The 23,710-nt window shown below is 36.4% G+C and overlaps 6 protein-coding genes across 16 annotated transcripts; 2 read left to right on the top strand and 4 right to left on the bottom strand.

Moving 5' to 3' along the window:
• Positions 1-1,864: 1,864 nt before the first annotated feature.
• Positions 1,865-5,153, top strand: LOC138936655 (HMG box-containing protein 4). Of its 6 annotated transcripts, none has more exons than XM_070302238.1 (6): positions 2,032-2,111; positions 2,658-2,809; positions 2,882-3,438; positions 3,496-3,571; positions 3,658-3,843; positions 4,110-5,152. In XM_070302238.1, exons 2-6 carry the CDS (start codon positions 2,797-2,799, stop codon positions 4,517-4,519), a joined length of 1,242 nt encoding a protein of 413 aa, XP_070158339.1. In that variant the 5' UTR covers positions 2,032-2,111; positions 2,658-2,796; the 3' UTR covers positions 4,520-5,152. The 6 variants fall into 6 exon arrangements, with proteins under 6 accessions (XP_070158337.1, XP_070158336.1, XP_070158339.1 ...); XM_070302239.1 differs by lacking the exon at positions 2,032-2,111 and adding an exon at positions 2,118-2,281; XM_070302236.1 differs by lacking the exon at positions 2,658-2,809 and having other exon boundaries at positions 1,865-2,111; positions 2,888-3,438; positions 4,110-5,153.
• On the bottom strand, positions 4,841-9,633 carry LOC138936654 (glycine dehydrogenase (decarboxylating), mitochondrial). Its single transcript, XM_070302234.1, has 10 exons — positions 9,375-9,633; positions 9,216-9,294; positions 8,512-8,647; positions 8,039-8,429; positions 7,330-7,850; positions 6,944-7,235; positions 6,221-6,870; positions 5,679-6,142; positions 5,433-5,578; positions 4,841-5,366 (listed from the first exon to the last, which is right to left on the bottom strand). Exons 1-10 carry the CDS (start codon positions 9,573-9,575, stop codon positions 5,256-5,258), a joined length of 2,991 nt encoding a protein of 996 aa, XP_070158335.1. The 5' UTR covers positions 9,576-9,633; the 3' UTR covers positions 4,841-5,255.
• A 522-nt stretch (positions 9,634-10,155) lies between these two features.
• Positions 10,156-12,520, bottom strand: Pont (RuvB-like helicase pontin). The gene is made up of 3 exons (XM_070301079.1): positions 12,255-12,520; positions 11,075-11,750; positions 10,156-10,939 (listed from the first exon to the last, which is right to left on the bottom strand). Exons 1-3 carry the CDS (start codon positions 12,393-12,395, stop codon positions 10,386-10,388), a joined length of 1,371 nt encoding a protein of 456 aa, XP_070157180.1. The 5' UTR covers positions 12,396-12,520; the 3' UTR covers positions 10,156-10,385.
• Positions 12,521-13,324: 804 nt separating this feature from the next.
• On the bottom strand, positions 13,325-15,110 carry LOC138936656 (solute carrier family 35 member E3-like). The gene is made up of 5 exons (XM_070302241.1): positions 14,236-15,110; positions 13,967-14,119; positions 13,810-13,892; positions 13,601-13,739; positions 13,325-13,530 (listed from the first exon to the last, which is right to left on the bottom strand). The coding sequence occupies exons 1-5, from the start codon at positions 14,725-14,727 to the stop codon at positions 13,462-13,464; spliced, it is 936 nt and encodes a 311-aa protein (XP_070158342.1). The 5' UTR covers positions 14,728-15,110; the 3' UTR covers positions 13,325-13,461.
• Positions 15,111-15,298: 188 nt separating this feature from the next.
• Nup160 (nuclear pore complex protein Nup160) lies at positions 15,299-22,534 on the top strand. 2 transcript variants are annotated; one of them, XM_070302232.1, is made up of 14 exons: positions 15,299-15,623; positions 16,045-16,358; positions 16,435-16,552; positions 16,683-17,212; positions 17,296-18,120; positions 18,200-18,630; positions 18,762-18,983; positions 19,102-19,784; positions 19,863-20,213; positions 20,300-20,482; positions 20,586-20,752; positions 20,839-21,069; positions 21,158-21,265; positions 21,913-22,534. In XM_070302232.1, exons 1-13 carry the CDS (start codon positions 15,539-15,541, stop codon positions 21,257-21,259), a joined length of 4,242 nt encoding a protein of 1,413 aa, XP_070158333.1. In that variant the 5' UTR covers positions 15,299-15,538; the 3' UTR covers positions 21,260-21,265; positions 21,913-22,534. The 2 variants fall into 2 exon arrangements, with proteins under 2 accessions (XP_070158333.1, XP_070158332.1); XM_070302231.1 differs by having other exon boundaries at positions 15,300-15,623; positions 21,158-21,261.
• Positions 21,274-23,592, bottom strand: LOC138936657 (uncharacterized). Of its 5 annotated transcripts, none has more exons than XM_070302242.1 (5): positions 23,290-23,592; positions 22,941-23,025; positions 21,832-21,969; positions 21,633-21,721; positions 21,274-21,521 (listed from the first exon to the last, which is right to left on the bottom strand). In XM_070302242.1, exons 2-5 carry the CDS (start codon positions 22,954-22,956, stop codon positions 21,408-21,410), a joined length of 357 nt encoding a protein of 118 aa, XP_070158343.1. In that variant the 5' UTR covers positions 22,957-23,025; positions 23,290-23,592; the 3' UTR covers positions 21,274-21,407. The 5 variants fall into 5 exon arrangements, with proteins under 5 accessions (XP_070158343.1, XP_070158345.1, XP_070158347.1 ...); XM_070302244.1 differs by having other exon boundaries at positions 23,427-23,592; XM_070302246.1 differs by adding an exon at positions 22,258-22,369 and having other exon boundaries at positions 21,832-22,011; positions 22,941-23,591.
• Between the last annotated feature and the right edge of the window lie 118 nt (positions 23,593-23,710).

Below are 23,710 nucleotides of genomic sequence, written 5' to 3'. Positions count from 1 at the left end.
ATAAAATCTATAATGATAAATATATTGCATACATTTTATAATTATATAACATGCTATTCAAATATAAATTTGACTCTAAATATACAAATTATCCAACAATATAAAATAATTAATTAGAGATTTATGAAAAAATAATTATCTTTATAATTCAACTTAAAAACAAACGTGATTACAAGATAGTTATACTTTTCTCACGTACCTATTGACAATCGCTTTACATTGATATGGCAAACAGAGATCTCGATTTAATGTTATTTTTTCCGCAAAGATTTTTTTTTTTTTTTTATTTCACGACGCGCGAGAAAAATTTTGTACCGCGGGTCGGTAAAAGAACTTTAGAAACTTGGGCGATCCGCCTAAAGAAGTCGCGCTATTCGAATTTATGGGTGATGGGGTGGCTAATTTTTTTATGATTGAAGGTTACAGAATTATGCGATTATAAATCAATAATTTTGTCACTTACCCATCAGCAATCATTGCCCTTCGATATTGCAAACGAAGACTTTGATCCACTGCTATCCTCTCGACAAAGATCTCTCTCCTTTCTTCCTCGATTCTTGATATTTCGCACGATTCGTGACGCGAAGAGAAGAGTTTCCGCGAACCGTTAAAGAAACTATCAGTCGCGTCTCGCTTGAAGTTTGTCGCGCCGTTTAATTTCGTCAGGCGAATAAAGGGGGCGTTTAATCTTGGTTGAAGGTTATTAAAAAGAATGCCCGATTTTGAGACAATAAATATTATCATATACTCATTAGCATACTCACTGCACTTCGATACGGCAAACATGATCTCGATCTAATTCTATTCTTTTCGCAAAGATTACTGTCCTTTCTTCCCCGATGCCTGATATTTCGCACGATTCGCGACGCGAAGAGAAGAGTTTCCGCGAACCGTTAAAGAAACTCTCAGTCGCGTCTCGCTTGAAGTTTGTCGCGCCGTTTAATTTCGTCAGGCGAATAAAGGGGGCGTTTAATCTTGGTTGAAGGTTATTAAAAAGAATGCCCGATTTTGAGACAATAAATATTATCATATACTCAGTATACTCACTGCACTTCGATACGGCAAACAAGATCTCGATCTAATTCTATTCTTTTCGCAAAGATTACTGTCCTTTCTTCCCCGATTCCTGATATTTCGCACGATTCGCCACGCGAAGAGAAGAGTTTCCGCGAACCGTTAAAGAAACTCTCAGTCGCGTCTCGCTTGAAGTTTGTCGCGCCGTTCGATTTCGTCGGCGCGACAAAAAAAAAGAAGGCGTTCATCTTAGTTACTAATTATTAAAAAAATGCGCCATCTTGATAAAAACATTATCACATACTCATTAGCAATCACTATCGTATTTGAATATCAACAAACAAAATCTCGATCTAATTCTATTCTTTTCGCAAATATCTCTTTTTCGATTCTTGATAATTTTTATATTTTCACCCGTAGAAAACGTCCTCGGTCGCGTTCTATCTAAAATCGTTTCACGATTGATCGGCGAATGAAGGAGAAAGAGGTTTCTTTAATAGTTAGAAATATGCGAGAGATATGAAATAAAAATTTTTAATTAACATACCTATTAAAGCAGTCACAGAGACGTAGGCGATCTTATTCTTTCCGCAAAAATCTCTCCGGTTTCTAACAATTTCTATAGTTTGGCGACGCGCGGGAGAGAGATTTCGTACTATTTATATAAAGACGAGCACCGATGAGTGTGAAACTGCCGCCTGAAGTGAATCTCGCGTCTCGGAATTGGCGCGTGCGGCGGATTATTCGAAATGTCGCGCGCTGCGCCGGCGCACATCTTGAGCGCGAACGCACGTCTCGTGCGTAGCAATTGTTTTCGAAAATACGTCGTAAATAAATAAAGGTGATTTCGTCAGTTTTACCGCGACGTGCGGGCGAGGAATCGACGAATCCTTTCGCGCTCGTAAGCGCTCGTAGAACACGTTGATTCGAAATTGGCGGCGCGATTGAAGGTAGCGTCATGAATACGAAGTTTCGTGAGCCCGCGAAATCCGACGACAGTACGCCACGGCGCAGCGCCCGCGTTCAGGCATCACGGTGGCGGAGGGACGCTATGGATATGTACGGATCGTCGAAACCACGCACGCAGAAGAGCGACGGTGAGGATCGGTTTCTCGTTTCACGCGTCTGCATCGGATAGTTGGTTTTTGCTTGCTCGGCTGGTATCGCTTGCGGTGAATCGCATGAATATACGCGCGTTGATAGAAAATCCCGGAGTTTCTCTCTCCGGCGATATTCGGTTGCGACTTGGCCCGTTATATGTCTCTATGTATGTGAGGTGTTATATAGATACGTTTTGGCGGCGCGCGGTGAATAATCGCCGCACTAACTGCCGCCGTACACGAAACCATTCGTCGTGTACTGCGTCATTGGAATTTGAAAATTTCGAAATCGAGTTAATCTCGCGTCAAGTTTTTTCCCCGTGTCTCTATGATCTTTTTAAATTATAATACATATTTCTTCGTACATTGTTTAAACTTTCTCACGATTTGTTGCGTTTACTCAATGAACGGAGTTGTGTCAAAAGTAAATGCATTGGACCAGAGATGTAGAAATATCTTTATTATATTTTCAAATTTATTCATCTGGTTGTTATTATTTTCTATGAAATGTTTGAATAATTGAATAAAATTGTCTTTTATAAGAATATAATACAGAATTTCCAAGACAAAAAGAAATCTCCAAGTTATAACGCAACTGGCTGCCCATGCCTTTAGTAGCTGATACATCGTAGCCTGCATAAAAGTAGTGTTTCTATACTGTGCCTCTATCCTGACTCTATAGATGTTTAAGCCTGGTAGTTAGCTATTGCAAAGTATATTAGACCCTTTCCTTTGTTTGGCAAGGTGCAGTCTGCTTTATCTTTCAGATCTAGAAGTCACGGGTATCTCTCGCAGTGGCCGTGTAAGGAAGAAATCTTCTAAGCTCGTTGACTTTGAGTCTCCCGATGATCTTACGGAAAATAAACTCAAACGACAGAAGGCGCAACAGTTACAAACTCAGCAACTCTTGGATCAGTATGAAGTACAACAGCAGCAGCAACAAATATTGCCTACCCAATCTAGCCAATCCCATCAAATCATTGGGCGACAAAGAAAAAATTCAGGCTCCAATCATGTGCAACAAAGGATCAAGGTGGAATCCCTGTCTGATAATGAGATACAGTCATCGGGTTCAGAATCTGACGATCCCTCTGGGATAAATGAGGATGAGAGATACAGCATGGACTCTGGGAGCGACAATGAAGTAGATCCCCTTATGATAGATGATAGAGAAACGGGGTTTAGAAAACTAGAGCCACCATCAGGTCAGGAAACACCATCGCAAGCAAATAGTTTATACATGCTCGAAAAATGTAAGAAAAAGTTGATTATTAAGGATGGAAAAATTATAGGAAAAACGAAGGCACAGCGTAAAGACAAAGGGGTACGTACTAATAAAGAGCGATACCATAGAATCGCCTTAATCTTTTGATATTTTTAGAAGACGAGATTTACCGCTTACATGCTATGGGCAAAGAAAATTAGACAAGAACTGTTAGAGCAATCTCCTTATATGGGTATTTAAGCTATATTTATTCTTTTTCATACAATTATACAAAAGCATGCAATTTTGATGTTGTTTATTGATTGTTGCTTTTTGTAGATTTTGCGGCAATTTCTAAGCGATTAGGAGAGTTGTGGGCTACAGTACCACATCTGGAAAAATATAATTGGCGTAGACGCGCGAAACGCCTAGCAGCAAAACCTCATACTTTACCAGCGAGTAAAGATGAGCCTATCTGGAAAATGCCACCACCCGCCTCGCGAAAAAAATTCATTAATAAAATTGGTGGGTTTGTTTAGTTCCTTGTGTATATAAGCAGTGTATGATTTGTGTGTGTCATGTTATGCATCTTTTATTAGTTTATGTATCTTTGTCTTCTTCATGTGCATGTTGCATTAGTCAAAAATATTTATTGAACTAAATATATATTCATCCTTTATAATCTTCTTTGTAGTTCTTTTCTTTTTCTTTTTTTTTTAGCGTGCATGCACTTTGTTTAAATGTAAGAAGTACAACGTTAATAAATTATTCTCGTATGCATTGTATTTCAGGTAATGGGAAAGAAACGAAGACTATTACCAAAAAAACTATCCAACTCGGTGTGCCGTCTGTTGTCGGGAATATCCCAATCTCACCGCCGTCAAATCGTACCGGTAAAGATCTGGTTAATGAACCGGTAATAGGTACGGGAATGTACAAGGTGATTGGAACACAGCCGATTGATGTTGCGGCTCATCTCAAACTGCTTGGCGAAAGCTTGACGATCATTGGGGAACGTTTGAAGGAGCACGATGGACAAATAGCTGTCTCTGGCAGTCTTTCGGTTCTATTGGATTCATTGCTCTGTGCCTTAGGTCCATTAATTTGTTTAACGCAACAATTGCCAGAAACTAACGGAGCTAAACCAGAGACACTTTCCTCGATGCTCGATAACATCGCTTATCTTATGCCTGGTCTATAATACATGTACAAAATATTTAAAGAATAACTATTATCAGTAATTGTGTAAATATGTGTATCAAGTTAGATAAAAATTAGTAGGTTGAGCATGAAAACAAAAATGGAGATATATGTCATTTATTTGCTAAAAGTTTGAATTTTTGACACAGATTGTCGTATTTTCTTATCTACAGATATAAAAAAATAGCACATTATGTTTTATATAAATAATATATCATTTGCAGGTGTAAAATAGCATTGTGTTTTCTATATAAATAATATATTGTATAAAAATTATAATAAATATATAAATATACAATTTTAAGTAGGAAGTGAGCTAATAATAACCAAACACAATAAGTCGATGCAACTAAATTATGTATAAAAATCTTTAATTTTACTGAATGTTCCAAATGATAAATTCATGTAAATCTCCTATCAGTTTCAGCTATTAAGAGATAACACGAAATTAATCCGAATTTCATCTTTTACTAAAGATGGAAACTGATAATAAAAACTGAAGGTCAAGACATATGAATTTGTTGAAGATGATTCAAAGGATCGAAACGTGTATTGGAATTAAAGATTTTTACATAATTTAGTTGTGTGCCTCCTTATTGCGCGTGACTCTTATTAGCCATTTTCTATTTGAATTTTTATATTGAATATATTAAAACTTTCGTTTTATTTAAATATTTAAATAGTTCTATTATAACTAACTGTACATATGATATATATAAAAATAATATGGTACAACTCTATTGTTCTGGTAAAATAGGCGGACATGTACAAAATAGATTTTTATCACCATATATATCGTCTATCCTTCCTACACTTGGCCAAATCTTGTTGTTTCCTTTCACGAATGGCTAGAAAAAGACATAAAATTCTATAATTGTACATTCGATTAGATAAAATATTTAAGAGATACTTACAGCGGGGAAAGCTGCTAACTTTCGCGAATATGCTCGATTCCATTTGGTTGCTATTACTTGTTCCTGTGTGTGAGGTGCCATCTTTAAAGGATTTTGTTCAATATCTAATTTTCCTTCCTGAATGTCTGCAATCTCTTTTCTTATAGCTATCAAAAGAAATGTCAACGTGAATAAGAGCGACAGAAATATTATTGTTTAACTTTGTTGTTTTAAGCATAACATTCAAAAAGTTTTTATAAAACTTACATATTAGAGAATCGCAAAATCTATCTAATTCAGTCTTATCCTCGGATTCAGTCGGTTCGATCATTAAGGTGCCAGCTACAGGCCAACTCATAGTTGGTGCGTGAAAACCATAATCCATCAATCTCTTCGCAATATCAACGGCTTCGACGTTGGTGGTTTTCTTCAAATCCCTTATGTCCAGAATGAATTCATGTGCAATCAGTCCGGTTTCACCCTTGTACAACGTGTTGTAGTGCTTTTCCAGCCTCTTGCTCATGTAATTAGCATTGAGAATGGCCACTTGTGTAGCTTTACGCAAGCCTTTCGGGCCCATCATCTTGATGTAAGCCCACGATATTGGTAAAATGGCAGATGATCCAAAAGGCGCAGCCGACACAGTGCCAAAACTCTTTATATCACCATTACCATTACCAGAACAATTTATTACCGGATGATTTGGCAGAAAAGGTATGAGATGTCGTTTTCTGTAAGTTAAATTATATACATACATATAATTTAATGCAAAACTCTTTCCTTTCAAGATAAAAATGAATGTTATTTACACTCCAATAGGACCCATGCCGGGTCCACCACCTCCGTGAGGAATACAGAACGTCTTGTGCAAGTTGAGATGTGACACGTCGCTGCCATAATCACCGGGTCGACATAAACCGACTTGAGCATTCATATTGGCGCCGTCCAAGTATATCTGCCCGCCGGCAATATGCACCAAGTTACATATGTCGCCGATTGTCTCCTCAAATACTCCGTTTGTCGATGGATACGTGATCATCAGGCACGACAACGTCTCTCGATACTTGTCGATCATTTCCGTCAGATGCGCCATGTCGACGGAGCCGTCCTTACGCACGAAAATTGGCTCCACCTGCATACCCGCCATTTGGGCGGACGCGGGATTCGTGCCGTGTGCGGATACCGGAATTAAACATACTTGCCGGTGCTTTCCACCCTTAGATTCGTGATAACATTGTATAGCTCTCAAACCCGCATATTCACCCTGTGCCCCGCTGTTCGGCTGGAAACTGATACCATCATAACCGGTGATCGCGCACAGATCACGCTCCAATTCGGCGAATAATTGTTGATATCCCTTAGTCTGCTCCAAAGGAGCAAAAGGGTGCATATCCGTGAGACCTTTCAAACTGCACGGCATCATTTCCGTCGTTGAATTCAATTTCATCGTGCAAGAACCCTGATATGAACATTGATGTTAATTAACGTTAAACTATACTAGAATTCATTTTTGTAAAATTGAAGCTGCTTACCAATGGAATCATACTATGTACAAGAGACACATCCTTATTTTCCAGAGATTTCATGTATCTGACTATTCTTGTCTCGGAATGATAGCTATTGAAGACAGGATGTTGCAAGTATGGAATAGTACGATGGAAATCTGACTTATCCAAACTTCTCGCGAGAAAGTCTTCGTTTTTGATAACATCTTCAACTGTAGTATGTTCGGTATTCACCGAAAATACATTATAAAGATCATTCACGTCCTCTATCGTTGTAGTTTCATCGAGGGCTATTCCAATGGTACCGTCACTGTAATATCTGCAAATTTCCGTTCATAATTTTATCAAAATTATTAATTGTTATTCATCTATTAAATATTGTTATGCATCTATTAAGAGGAGAGTACACAAACCTTAAATTTATTTCAGCTTTGCTCGCATTCTCTTTTACCTTCTGCGCAGAAATTTTTGGCGATACTTTAATAGTATCAAAAAAATATATGTTGTTTATTCCGTTTCCAGCTACTTCCAAACCTCTCGCCAAGGCCAAAGTCAAATTGTGCACTCTGCTCGCAATATCACGTATTCCATGAGGACCGTGATACACGGCATACATTGCGGACATGTTGGCTAGCAACGCTTGTGCGGTACAGATATTGCTGGTGGCTTTGTCCCGTCTGATGTGTTGCTCGCGCGTTTGAAGGGCCAACCGATAAGCCTCCCGTCCGTCAAAGTCTTTTGTAACGCCTATCATTCGACCGGGCATTAATCGCACCAATTTTTGTCGGCACGCGAAGAATGCGGCATGAGGACCGCCGTATCCTAGAGGTACTCCGAAACGTTGACTCGTGCCCACGCATACGTCGACGCCGAATTCACTCGGCGGTTGAAGTACAGCTAACGCCAATAAGTCGGTAGCCGCGCAAACGAGTGTCTGGAACGTAATGCATATTGTTAAACTGCGATATATGATAATCACATTCGTATAATATATCTATGAACGAGATACTATTTTTCTATAAAAATTACAAAAAGATTATTTTTCCTACATAAAACATATTTATGACGGGAACATTTTTGTTCCTCTGTATATATTATAGTTTTTTTTATGATTATTATTACCCCGTTAGTATGTGCCTTTTTGACAACGCTGTTAAAATCATGTATACAGCCAGTCGTATCGGGATATTGCACGAGAATGCCGGCGATATCCTTCCCATTGGTATCCACTTTGAACACGTCTCCGACTTCCAGCGTTAAACCTAGGGACGCGGCGCGCGTTGCTATCACACTAATAGTCTGCGGATGCACTTGGTCGGAGAGAAACAACTTTCTTCTCTTATTATGTCTGCATGCAAGCGCCAAAGCCTCCGCTGCTGCTGTTCCCTCGTCCAAGAGGGAGGCGTTCGCCACTTCCATCCCCGTGAAGTCGCATATCATGGTTTGGTAATTCAATAAGCTTTCTAGTCGTCCTTGCGAGATCTCCGGTTGATAAGGAGTGTATTGCGTCGTCCTGAGACAAGATACAATGGCATTTTTTATACATTTTCCTACATATATTTCATGTTTTTTGGTTTTGTTCTAGCACGATTTACCATCCTGGATTTTCGAAGATGTTACGCATGATTGTGTGTGGCACACAGCAATTATGGTACCCCATACCTATGTAAGAGCGCCATATGTCGTTTTTTTCTGAAATTTTGGTGACCCTCTTCATCAGATCATATTCGGCTACAGAATTAATTAATTTGTATTACTTTTATATTCCACAATAATTCTAAACTCTAATTGTATATTATTTCAACATAAATAATATATAATACATTTCAATATAAATAATATATAATTAGAGTTTTATACGAACAACAAAATATAATGTTGTATATATGTGTTATTGCAAAATGAGATTAAATCTATGCAAATCTATAAACTTAATTCTATTTGAGATCACGTGAATATGAGACGGACACACGAGATTGATCTGTGACCTGTAAGATAACGATAGATAGATAGAAGGTTATCAAAATTTTAGGTCAAGTCAAATCGTAAAGTCTCGTGACTTGTCACGTTTCTACAGAATGACGATTGTCTTATAAAGAAAAAAATACTGTTTATATATTATATATTTATATATTTATATATTAGTCCATTCTTTTGTAAATTGCTGTTTATATCTTTGCAAATAAGAAACAAAAATCCATCATTTCACTCCAAATTAATATAAGAGAGATTTCTCTAATTGTGTTTTAATAAAACCTAAAATATATAGATGTACTAATTAAGAGAACACGTTACTCACTAACTGGCTCATCGAGATTTAAATCTTCCTTGCGAAGAATTTTCACTGGTACTGCCGCTTCCGTTAATTCATCAAGACTCTGCAATATCGAGTTGCAAATTAAATTAATTACAAGTACCTTTTTCTCATTAATAAAAAAATTTCATAAGCATATGTTACCTTAAATCCAATTAATTTCAACATTTCCATTTGCTCGTGTTCTCTGGGTCCGATATGCCTTGCTTGAAATTCCTCTTTTGGTGGGAGTAATTTATCGAGATTCTTTTGCAAATTACTCAATCGTAATCCACGCACATGTTGAGCTATGATATGTTTATTTAGAAGTCTCGAGTATCGTGCTACCTTTAAAGTATGCTGCATTGTAACGTTTTAAGAAGAGACCGCGTAGAAAAACGTTAGTGATAAATACCACTCGAGGATCTTCACAAAACTAAGAAGTTATGAACTTGACGGAGATTTTATACTCAGTATATTGATATCGTACAGTCACACAGTATATCGATATCGTATGTCACAATTCTTGATTACATAGCTTGAACTTTAACCTTGGCTTGTACAATATTGAAAAATTATTTTCGCAATTATATCTCTTAATGTCCGATCTAATATAGAGCTCTTCTATTAAAGAAATGTTTTTTCCAAACTTTGTTTTTGCTCCTATTTTACAAATATTGTGCAACACATAAAAGATTTTGTATAGCAATAATTTTTATTAACTTGATTATAATAATTTATTATATATTTTTTTTAATTTAATTTTATTTATATTATAATTATTTAAAATAATATAATAAAATTTTTAAGTATATATATAAAAAGAAATATATTTTTATAATACATAGATATATATATTTTACGAGAATTATTTTTATTTATATCTTCGATATACAAAAACATTTGTATGTAAAATATATCAATCCATATGAAAAAATGTTACATGTAAGGTTGCTTCATTATACAACGGTAATATATTTAACATTACTATTTACACTTAAATCTGTTGTTACTCTATTCAGAATACAAATACGATTGAGGAATTGAAAAAATTAAAAACTAAACGATAAATATTTAAGAATTTATCAAATTATTTTCCAATTTTGGTTTAAAACAGTATTGGATGCAGGAAAATAAATTTAAAATGCATTTGAAAAACTATTGTAAGACTAGTCTTTATTTCATAAACTTATCTTTATTTTGCGTGAGTATCTTAGCAGATGATTTAGCATCCAAGAAAAGCGTATTGACTTCCTCAACATCCTCTTTCTTGATGCTGGTTCTTTCATTGATTTTTGCAGTCAAAGCCGCGGGTGTTAGAAGTTGCACTACATATCGCAGAGTCGTTTTCGTACCGAGTTCACCGAGAGCAGACAGAGCTTCGTCCTCGATTTGCAATCCTTCTGTTACTGCTCTCAGCTTCACTATCTGCTCAATCTCTTGCCTAGAATATGGAAGAGTCTTGATGATGAGCAGACGATCCAATAGGTCCAGAGGTATGCCGTGTGGAGAGACGATGTCTTCGGTTCCCCGAATCACGCAACGGCCACGATTTGTGGCGAAAATAACGATCGGCGCTATAGCGCTCTCCAGCGCGCGATGCAGGTAGGTAAACGTTTCTATGTCTAGCATGTGGACCTCATCTATGAACAATACTCCTGGTACTAATTCGGCGATGCCTTGATCGATATACTTGTTTACTACCTTATTTATTTCTTTCCGCAATTTATCTATAAAATATAATTTGTATATATAATATAATACGTACATATATTAAATTATATTAAATCTAAAAATATCTATAATACATAAGTAATTTACTAGAAAATATTAGATATATTAAATAATATAATGTCTTATTTTACCTGTAATTTCGGTTTTTTTAGGTTTCATTAATTGTCCCATCATGGACATTATATCCTGTCCTCCTTGTGGCTTGGCATTTGCTACGTCTAAATCATGCAACGTTACATCTTGAATAACTTCCTTCTTTTTATGTACATCACCTTTTGGTAAGGGAACATATTCCTCTGCTTCCAAATCGAACTCGGTAGCAAAATTATCACTTCGACCTTGCCTCTTTACTGCACCACTATTAGCTTCGATATAAATTACATCGCCAGTTTCTACTTTTTCTTTTTGCAGAGACTCGTATATGGAGGGATCCAGCTTTAACTGTTTTGTGCCTTTAGAAGTCTTCAGTCCAAGGACCACATGTGATACAGTTTTACCATAACCACCCATAGGATTCTCTGTTTCCACTGGTGTCAACTCTGTGACTTCACCCTCGTATACTTCCTTTGTTTCTTTGATTCTCAAACCAATGGCCCTTCTGAAATTCTCCATGAGAACCTCTGTTTTCTTGATTTCAGAACTGTAAACTTCTGAACCCACCATAGGACAGAAAGGCACCTTGTTACCAAGTTCTTGAGCAATGGCAAGAGCTATCGCAGTTTTGCCCGTGCCCGGTGGACCAGCCAACAACACGGCGCGTCCCGCCATTCTCTTAGACTTTATCATATCGACAACGATGCCTGCCGCCTATAAAAGCAAGGTGACAAGACTATATTTAATAATTTTTATCGCATACACCATCTCTTCTATTATTAGTGTACAAAAGAAAAAAATATAAAATAGCAAAATTTGGAGAAGCAGATTTTACAATAATACAATGTTATTTTTGTTTATATCAAGAAAACAAATCGACATACATGTAATATAAGGTCTGTTCTTTACAGCTGAACTGGCTGCACCAGTTCAGAGCCCATCCTTCTCCTTCCAATGGGGACAGAAAAAGATAAACTCTGAACCGGTGCAGCCAGTTCAGCTGCAAAGAACAGACCCATAATATTGTACAATTCTCACAGCGTTTTCGAATGTAGCAGGTTTAATCGCTCTGAGAGCGATTAATGACGTCATTGCATTATATCTGTCAATAAAAGACTTGAATTCATAGTAAAATAGTAATTAATTGATCCGAATTGGTTTAAAAATTATTCATTCGAAAAGGCTAGAACAATACTATTTCTCTGAGAAAATACTAACCTCTCGCGCCATTTCTTGACCGACGAGACCGGCCGCATTTTGGATAGCTGTGCCTTTCTCGTCAAGTCCCAATCCCTTGATATGCGTGTGCGCGGAGATCCTTTGAGTCTTCGCAGTGCTCTTCACCTCCTCGATCTTCATGACGTTACGTTTTATACAGCAAAAAGAATTTGAGAAAATGAAACGCCAAGAGAACGAGCACGTTGCTAGCTACTCCTGTTTGATTGATATATGCGTAACTCTCTTTCTCTCTCTCCCTCACCACTGTTGTTACAGCAACGCGATTCGCCATTGGCGGAAATCAAACGCAGAGCTTTGCTCACATTACGCGCCATCTTCCAAAGCTCAAGCTCGTGGAATTTATTGATTCGTTCATTCTCGGCCCTGCAAATGTATTTCTCGTCATCTTCTAATAAAATCGAGGAATAAATTCAAATAAAAGAAATACATTTGTATACCGTAAAAAGTATATTTACAACGAGACGAATAATATCGATTACACACAATACATTCGTGAAAGCTATCTGAGAAATTCGCGTCTAGCAATTGATACATTTTTCGGAAACTAGATGTCTCATGGGACGAATAGTTTCTCGATAACGCCACGGGCAGCCAGGTTTCGTATATAAAGGCATTTCAAGGGGTCTGCTCTCGGGTCCGAAGCACCTGGGAAAAAGCTAACGATAAATCGTAATCTTAATTTGAAGTTGCCGCTAATTTCAATACAGTTCAACTATCTCAGCCCAAGGTGCGACGGCGACCCATTTTGCTGAACATCCTTTTCTCGTATAAACTTTATTTAATGCTCTCTCTTCTATATTTTATCGAGCAATTTATATTTTTTATATCCATAATTCGACTCTTCTCTGATATTAATTTTAATCGTGATATATTTAAAATTCTTTTTACCCATTTTTAGATTTCTTTAAGCAAAGTTAATTAACATTACAGAAAGAAAGCTAACTTAAAATCTCTTACTTGAAATTTAATTTTATATATACATTAAGTAAGTACCTTTTCGGAATATTACATATATCTTAATTAAAATTAGGAGGCTGTAAAATAAATTCGAGAGTAATAAATAAACTTTATTGTAACATAGATTTTAAATTTACAAAATTTATGTATTATTAAGTACCATGATAAATTTCTTTCACTTCCAGATTTTTTGTTTCTTCGGCTGTCAATTATCTTCCCTGAAATAGAATCACACTTTGTGCAAAGGTTTCGTTTCTCTGATTTTAAATTCTGGCACTACAGTCTGGTTATCTTTCATCTGGAAAGAGAAATGTATTAAATACAAGCTATTGACATATAGAGAAGCGTTGCATAAAAACTGAGCATACTTTGACGTGAGCATATAATATAATTCCCACTAATGTCAAAGTTATACCAATGACTTGATTTATTTCCAATGTTTCATGGAAAAGTAATGAACCTCCCAATAAAAGGAGGCAGAATTTGGAATGTCCAACCATATTATATCTGAATACTTTGTTAAAGTGTGTAATACACAAATTGATAAATTTTTTGTAATAATTTTACATAAGGATACGTTAAAGGTGAAGTTTTTCCTATGATCCAATAGGAAGTCAAATTCACAAAAAATGCAACCACACCTGATAAGATCACCATGACCTATAAATGATATAAAGATGAGATAATTTAGTCAAGAGAACAATGTTGATTTAAAAAAATTGTCAGAAACATACTATATCTAATAGTGACCAATTGTGTGTGAATGTTTGCCCAACTGGCTCCAAGATTGGAATAACAATCAAAAGCATAACAGTGGATAATGGTGCTTGATAAAATAACAATTGCATCGGATCCATCTGAAATTCTCTCTGTTTTCTGTTTATCATCTGCAAGAAAATGCAGTATGTATAATCAAAAACTATGTACGCTCTTACATTTATATTCTTAGATTTATATGTAAATTTTGATATTTATTGAAAATTGAGAAACGATCAAAACGTACCACTTGATACAGGGATGTTACAAGCACTCCAAGCGTCGCATAAATGGTTCCAACGACATTGAATCGTATATCGTAATAAAAATTGATCGCTACTCCTAGAGTAATCGGTATCAATGTTAATTTGACAAGCGTGCTAAAATGCTTTCTATAAAATATCATTTGCATTACTATCACGCAGGGTGTCGTTAACATTTTCGCCACCTGATAAGTCCCGACTGTGTTGTGAGCCAAGCTCAGGTTCGTCAGAACGACGAATCCGCAAAATGTCATGGCGATTAACACCATCTCCTTGATGTCAATATCCTTGACGCAAAAGACATTCAACTTTTCGCAAATTATCAAGCCGACAAATGTCATAACGAAGTGTATCATGGACAGCGTGATGTTCGGAAAGCGGGTGTGAATATAGAGCCATTTGTTCAACAATACAATTACGATCGAGAAGATTACGTTTAGCAGCAGATAAAATGCAATGACCACCTTCTTGTTCATTTTACGATCTCATATGTTACTGTCCGTTTTTTCAAACTAATAATTTCGACATTTAATGAACTTTGACGTTTAGTGTTTCAGGTTATGTCTCGCACGAACGTGTACACATGTCACATTCCAGTGGATTATCGTAAAGAAAATTACAGTCGCTCCATTTGAGCTCATTCATTTCTCCATTTCGCTCGTGATTGCTAATTTACAGATATCTCTCGAATGATATGCCATGTTCGAAGAGTGTCTTCGGATATATATATTTATTTACCAATTATTCGACATTTTAGCGTAAAATCGCGATCATTCATTCACTCATACGACTGATGCTACTACAAGTACTCCACCTCCACGTGACTCTTTTTTCTATACAAATTAGCTATACAAGCAAAACTCCTACAGGGTGTCCCGCGCGAAGTGTCGAGATATCGATAATGACTTTATTATTAGCGTTTGAATTTGGCCAATCGCAGTTTATCTAGCTATCGAAAAAATGTATCTTGCGACACTACGATTGGCCGATTTTGAATTCTAGTTCGAGGACTTGATCGATACCTCGAATAACCATGATTTTTTTTTTACAAAAAACACGAATCAGACACTCGGTATATACACACACACACTGCACTGCATATATTACACATAGGTTATACACACACACACACACACACACATCACAGACCACACATAACGCTACGTAGAGCACGAGACGAGCGCCAAAAATCGTTCGATATTCACTCGAATTTCGGGCGGTTTTCTGTAATGTAAAGTAAGAAACCGCTATAAATTTCTCCTGTATTATCTTGAAAATTATTGGAACATGATGGAATTTCCGCTGGGATATCGCGAGGTCGTGCCGGATCAAACTCTGCCGGAAAAATGGAAAGAGATCACCCTGAACACAGGTGAGCACATCCTAACCTCCACGTGACGGCCCGGCAAACCGAAATTTCTCTCGTAACCTAACATAAGAATGCTTTGAAAAACTATTCGCGATGATGCATAAGTAATAATGCTCACGGAATAAAATATTATACGATGTTTGCAAGTCACATCTTTTTGTACAACTTTTCTAACCTCTATCTACCTGTTACTCTTCTATTGTAAATTAGTGTCTGAAAATTCTTGAGAAAAATTAAACGTCAAATCTGACAGGTGTTATAAGAGATTGCACATTAAATACATATACATGTCATAATGTTTTGACTAAATTAATAAATAATCGCATAATAATGCATGATAAATATAAAGCATGATGACGTCAAGATAGTTGCTTTTTTATAATTATAAGGAACAAATATAGTAATAACTTAATTTTTTTTGCAGGTGGAAGCCAAAGTACATTGCAGGATATAAAGGTACCGGAAAGGGCTGGCGGTTACTCGTACAGAGACTCATCCAAATATTTTACTCGTAATCGTTTCATTTACTGGCGTATTTGTCATGACGTACTCGAATTGATTGAGCATAGTCTTGATATTAATCTCGCCAACTGTCGAGTCAGATACAAATTTACGGATACCCCAATTTTGGATGGAATTTCTATTCATGAGACAATTAACTCTGTCATTATTCTGATTGTCACCGTTTCTAGCGTTCACAAATTTACCTTTTCTCACCCAGATAAAATTCACAAACAAGTGAGTATACAAGGATATTTTGACTTTTGTTTTTGAATGCATATTGCTTTGTTAATAACAATTTATTTCCTTCCAGGAAAACTTATTGGGTACATATACAGATCTCAGTGTACAGTCTATATTTAGTGAAGCTTCTGCACAAAATGCCAGAGATCCTCATACATTTCACATCATTTCCAATGCTGGAACTACAAGTAAGTTTGGAGAATATAATGTAATATAGTCTATATATATGCTTACTGCGTAGTAAATTTATTTTTATGTGTTATTGTCACTATTATTTGCATATTGGGTGCTCACTCGATCGTTTTACTTGACTCGTAGATTCTCCAGTGCCCCATGCAGCAGCATCGTGGCTTACATTGCCACAGGAAGAGGCACTATTTGCTCTTGCCTACAGTTCAGCAACTATATTACTTCTGAGGCTCGACTCACTCACAAGTCTTGTACATACCAGTGAATTGAAACAAGATTCGATAATGCCCAAATTTCTGAGCGGTATAGCCACAGCGTTTAGAGGTCGTAATACCGAAGCTCATGTTGCCATGTCCCTCGTTATACACAGTTACGGTAGCGATACGTATTTGTTCGCGTTATGTCGAGAAGGTAACGTACGTATATGGTCTTGTAATAAGACGCAGTGCGTAGCTGTGATGGACGCGGCAATCGAGAATCGCATTGTGTCTCGAAGCGCGCAAGGTCACGTCTTGAGGAAAGCGCTGGGCACCGATAACGAATTGTATCTCGGAACATTTTTAAAATTCAGCGGTGGATGCGAATTCAGCATTCTAAAGCCTATGCAAGATAACGGCATATTCAAGTTTGTTAGATTATGTACGTTATACGCGCCGGATGTGAGTATACCTTCATCGATATAATTTTCGTTTATTTCGCTATATAAGAGAGAACGTAATGAATTTATATTATTCCTAAATAGCAACACCTGGTAGATTTTGCATTCACACCGACCAGATTGTGGGCAGTGTGGAGAACAGCAGACATGGACGCTGTGGCGGTTACGCACGCGCAATTATCGCTGAATGGCATGCAACGTATTAATTCCGAATGGGAGACCACAATTTTGGAACAAGCGCGCGACAGAGATTACATTGTAACCGATCCTGGAACCGATCCGAGGCAAGCATATATAAATTACATTTTTCATCCTGGACAATTCTCATTGGTGGACATCACGAAAGCGCTAAGTATCTACAGAAGATCCAACGTAATAGCAGAAATGGTTTTTTCACCGGCTGTCTTAAAAGAGAGAGTATGTATGGCGGTGGAGGCCGAAATACAGGCGGAAGTGATGGATTCCGCCGATTTACAAGCGGATGTGATTATGGATGAGGATTATCTCGAAATCGCTAACCGATGCTGGTCGAAATTTTATTCATGCGTCGTTCAATATCACGCTAACGGCACTCGTCCTGTAGGTCTATTGTTACTGCCGAGCGTTTATGGCATTGTCTTATTGAAAAAGTCATCCTTATCGCTTTTGAGACCCATGGAAGCTTTAGAACATTTAGTATTTTGCAATGACAAGTCTTACACATTCCGTTTCAAAACAACGCCTGTTTTATCGCAAGACGAAGACACGTGCCAAGATCTAATTACACTAATGTCCGCGTTGGTCATATTGGGAGAACAATTGTCTGAAGAAACTAAAACTGAAATTGAGAGGGAATTGTATCATCTTAGAAGTCCCGATATTATAATCGATGATTTGCTGTCAAAGTTGATGCTGGAACCCGACGATCCGGTGAGTATAATCAATCTATAATTAGCTTTTACTCTGTTTCTTTTTGTTAGATTAAAAATCACTTGCATGTCATCAACAGCTATCGGATTTCGATTTCCAATCGGAACTCTATCACAAACTAAGTAGTGTCAAGGATATATCGGGCGCCATGGCCATGTTGCTTGACGCTTTAACGTACGATCTTGGACAACCGAGTAAGCTGCAATTCGAGAACGATCACGATGCCTCGAGAATCTTGTTAAACGTCAATCATCTATTCGGCAGCCAGCTGGGAATTTCCGCAATTGCGGAAACCATAACGCAAATAGCGCTTTTGAGATTCTCCATCTGCAGAGATCTATTGATCTTACAGCAATTCATATTACTACGTCCCGAGATATTTGATTCGAGTTCCTTGCATACCATAAAATCATCTTTAGCGCCGAGAACTGTTGTACTTACTCAAGCTTACTATGTCGTCACATGGATATGTGAGTCTACGGCAACATACACTCCTTCGCAATCCTTACTGTAAGTTTTATTACTTAGATAATGTATTATAGTACATATGTATGTACATGTTAGCACAAACTTGTGCTTATACATATATTTTTTAATGTCGATGCAACGAAAGTGTAAAAAAAGCTATGAAATATTTCCAGCGAATCCAGCTCGCAGCGTCTTTCCATGTTGAAGCTTGTTGATCCACGAATCAACGTCGGACAAAGGCAACATCGATCCCTGTCGCTCTTAGAACTGTTTATCCATAGCAGCGGTGGGAAACATGCTCATATGTTGATGGCTCAGGCGAATATGGATCCGATGACTCTAATACCTTGGCATTATAGTATGCTAACGCATGTAACGCTTATCGCACAACTTATGTATCCTTTCATATAAGTCGTATTAGTTTTGATATATTGTATTAAGTCCTGATATATATATGGGATTCAAGATTGATCACGTATCTTTATACACATTTCCTTAAATAATTTAAATTAGATGGCCGATATCCGGAAATTTTATCTTTCCCGAATGGTTACTCTCGAGTTGTCAATTTCTGCTTGTTCAAGAATATGTGAGACTTCTGAACACGTGGTGCGAGTGGAACAGCGCTTCGAGGAAGTTTATTCTAGCTATTGCATTACTAGAAATGGGAGAGATGCAAAAGGCGTGCGATAATTTCCTTCGTGCTTCCAATGGAATTTTGACTGACGTATTTTTGGTGGACACCTTACTCCACTCTAACGTAATATCAAGAAACAAGGATTTGGTCCATTATTATCTAAAAGTTATCAAATTGTTTGAGGAACACAACGCATCCGATTGTATCATAGAGATTGCCGAGACGGCTATAGCGACCGCCGACATAGATGATCCAAATTTGCCGACGCTCCATTCAATAATATTCGCGCAACACCTGGGTCTAGGTCATCACGCAGAAGCTTACCATTGCCTGAACGCAAATCCAGACGCTGCACGTAGAGTGGACTGTTTACGGCAACTGGTCGTAACGTTATTCGAGAAAAAATTGTTAATAGACTTAATTTCTTTTCCCTATGTCGATATGTATGAGGATCTCGAGAGAATAGTAGAGGGCAGAGCCAGAAGTGTCGACCTTATGGAAAATAATTATTATAACTTTTTATATAGTTTTCACGTCAATAAGCAAAACATGCGGAAAGGTAAGTTTGTGTAATTTGAAGTATGTAACTGAGTATCATTACTATATTTATATATATATTGTTACTATATTTTTATAGCCGCATCCGTAATGTACGAACAAGCTATGCGTTTAAGTCAGGAACCTCATTCTGCACCGATTATAGCGAAGCAAGCGCAATGTTTATTGGCGTGTATTAATGCCTTGTATCATGTAAGCGAAAAATATAGATGGATTGTAAGACCTGTCGATCAGAACATTTCCGGCGAATTGAATTCGTCGAACACGCAAAAGAAGAGAGACATAGATGGAAAAGAAGTGTTGCATTACAAGATAAAGAAACAAGTTGAAGTCCTCGAATTGGATGATATCAAAAAAGAGTATTATATAGTAGATGCGAGATTGAAAATATCGAAAGTCAATTCGGAGATGCATATAGTCGCACATACTGGTAAGCATCTTTTAATTGTGTGTAATTTATGTTTCTACAAAAATGCTATCGAGATTAATTTTGAAAATATTTTTGTATGTTCATAGAACCATCTGAGCTGATTATCACTTTGTGCAGTACTGGCTTGTATACAACAGCGCTACACTTGTGCGACGAATTTAAAATTAGTAAAGCCTCTGTACTCGAAAGTTTAACTTCTCAATGCATCAAATTGAGCCAACACGAGGATCCAAATGCTTGGGACTGGCTAATACAAAATGATATATTCGGTATATGTTAGCCATTAATAATTTTCATTTTATTATTACATCGAGAATCATGTCTAATTTTTTCTCTACAAAAGCGCTATATGATATTAATATTCTTCTCCAGATATTGGAATATCTAATACAACCATTGCAAATACCGCTTGGAGATTGTTGGAATACTTTACGTTAAAGCATGAAAAAAACGACAACAGTGAATTACATAAGGCCGTTGCGCGCAAATTATTGCAAGATGGAGCCTTTATACCACAATGGTTATTAATATCGTATAAAGTGAGTAATTCATTAATCGAAATATTTTCTTTGTTTTGCCCTATTACTTTCATTTAGAAAATATTATATTTACATAAATATTACAGAAGCGCAACGCCTCGGAGCTTCTTCGTCTCATGTTGAATACCGGCCGATTAGTAGAAGCAAGCGAGTTAGCTGTAGATTATATTAACGCGGCATTAGGTAGCGGAAAAGAACATTTTGGTTTTGAGACACCATTAGTAGCTACTGCGCCACCAACCTGGTTGCCGTTTAATACCATCGAAGTATTGTTAAATGAATTAGAATACTTAAGTAAAGACTCCACTTATATAGAGGTATGATAAATTTACTTCTCGCTGAAGTTATGTATTAATATCATGTTAATAAATTCAAATTTAATACATGTTGTAATTTATGTTGTAGAGCTATGATAGATTAAATTCAATGCTGGAGAAATATCTAGAAACAGCGGAACGTGTTTCCAAAGATATGATTAAAATGAAAATGATGAGTGAACACTCTTAGTAGTAAGTAAGATATCTATTTATTCAATGTATACAATTGTTACAAAATTTGTAAATATTCGATCAGTTCTGTACTCTCATAGCTTAATGTATATAAAAGAGAAAGATTTATTCAATATAACAGTCGATAATTATTTGGCTTAAACATGTTAAGTGTAAATTGGCTCATGATTAAGCGATACTATAGCTGTTAATATGATAATGATAGCAAGAATTGCGGCAACAATCGCGGCTACTGTATGAGGACATCGTTTGAACAGTACCTATAATCATCATTTGAAATTTTCAATTTTGATTGTACATTTGATAAAGAGCGAAAGAGAGAGTTTAATATCATGTAGATATTAGATCAAATAAATTTTTAGACATTTTACCATCAGCAAAACGACTACTCCAAGAATAAAAATCGATCCGACCGGTAAGAAGAAAGATGCGGTCCAATAATGTCTCGACATTTCAGGATCTATAATATAATATTACTTTGAATTTAATCTAAAAAATTTTATAAATATAACAAGATATATAAATCGGTATTCTACTATATTTTCACATATGCAATAAAAACAGACTCACCTACACGCCAATTTTGATGAAATCTATTGTAGAGGGGAAATGGAAATTTTGTTATAATACTTTTGTTTCTTTCAATTACAGAATTGGACATATTCTGTGTATCTATCATTTGCATACCACCGCCCCTCAACTGGTCTCCTGCGATGTACATATTATCAATTTATGTTATTAGTACAATGACTGAAACAGTATCAAAAATCATCATTTGCAGTTTTTGAAATTAGTTTTCATTTTGTACATTCGTTAAACGTGAATTTTCCGCTATGTAATAAGAGAATTTGTTTGTATAATGATTTAAAGTGCCAAGAAATGAATTATACTACACTTTACACATCTTGTTAGAGTACAGTTTATGGTAAGGATGCTTTGTTGAATGCCGAATGTTTTTGTTAATTTTAAATTATTGTTATATTTGTATATGTATACCTCAATATTTATTATTATATTTTCTATATCTTCATTTTTTTTTCATATGGTGAGATTAAGTACCACTGCCAAGTTTTCTTAGTTGATACTGCAACCTTACCTCTTCTGTAATCTAACAACATAACGCGCCGTCATGAAAGACTTACAAATTCTTTCTGATTATTTTCACAATATTATATATATATATATAATGACATTATTATACAGAATAATGAATTCTTCCATTTTTACAAACTCAAATCAATAAACAATTTAATTGGTTATTGAATGTTGACAACAATAATGTAACAACATGTTCATAAACTACTAAAGTTTCTACTCGTGATTTTGATTTATAAAAATCCTATCGTACATTAATATACTAGAAAAATTAAAACTATTATAAGAACAAAATATAGGACAGGGTTACATGTGTATGCTAACTTTCACAAAATTTGCAACGTATAATCGTATATATTTTTTACAGTGAAGACATTCGTAGTTTAACAAAAAACACTTGTTTTGTATTTTGAATTTTATGCTCTTTACTTATAAAATAGCATATATGTATATGATGTAATTGCGTTATCGAAAATAGTTCTTACACGAAAAACAATATCGATAATTCGTCGAACAACAAATCGCAATACGGTATACCGGTAACGTGATATACAAGACTTCCACACGAATACAGGGGTACTCACTTTGAAGCACAGACATTATTCTTGCACGCTCTAACACGTGGCTACTGTTATCGCTGATCACGAAATACCATTGTACGAATGCATCCTATTTACAATTAAATTAAGTCAGGATTAATCAACGGTATACACATATGTGACCGTAAAGCGCAATAACATTTCCCTTTTATTTATGTCATATGCGTGTACGCATCACCGAGCGAGACAAGCAATTAGAGATAAACAAGTTGAAAGTTCAACTGCTTCAAAGTGCAGGGAGATATTACACTTGCAATTACAGATTATTTGAAGTTTATCCTTCAGCTTTTCTAGTTCAAACATGTGTGCTTTTTTTCGTTTTAGTTGCATTTACCAGAAAGAATAAATGTACACTCCGGCTTCTTTCACGGAGAAAGAAAAAGAGGAGAGGAACGGAAAAAGATGCCGAAAGTACAATGATGAAACATAGCCCTAATTATAATACAATCGTCATTTCAAAAAGCTACATACTGGAGGCACATTAAAATCTATTTAAAAGAAACCAATCGCCATTTGATCGAATCATCTCCAACGATCTCCAACCAGCAGATGCTGCTCAATGATCGAATGATCTTGTCATCTAGGATCAAGGGCTGTGTTCCGATTCCCCACCCTGGTGCACCCGATATTATAGTATACGTGACAAGAGGTCTGTTCTTTACAGCTGAACTGGCTGCACCAGTTCAGAGCCCATCCTTCTCTTTCCAATGGGGAGAGAGAAAGATAAACTCTAAACCAGTGCAGCCAGTTCAGCT

Source organism: Polyergus mexicanus, unplaced genomic scaffold, assembly GCF_030449975.1.
Source record: "Polyergus mexicanus isolate NDT 795.1 unplaced genomic scaffold, iyPolMexi1.0 SCAF_9, whole genome shotgun sequence".
In the NCBI taxonomy this organism is placed as follows: domain Eukaryota; kingdom Metazoa; phylum Arthropoda; class Insecta; order Hymenoptera; family Formicidae; genus Polyergus; species Polyergus mexicanus.
This window is presented reverse-complemented; position numbering and strand designations above follow the sequence as displayed.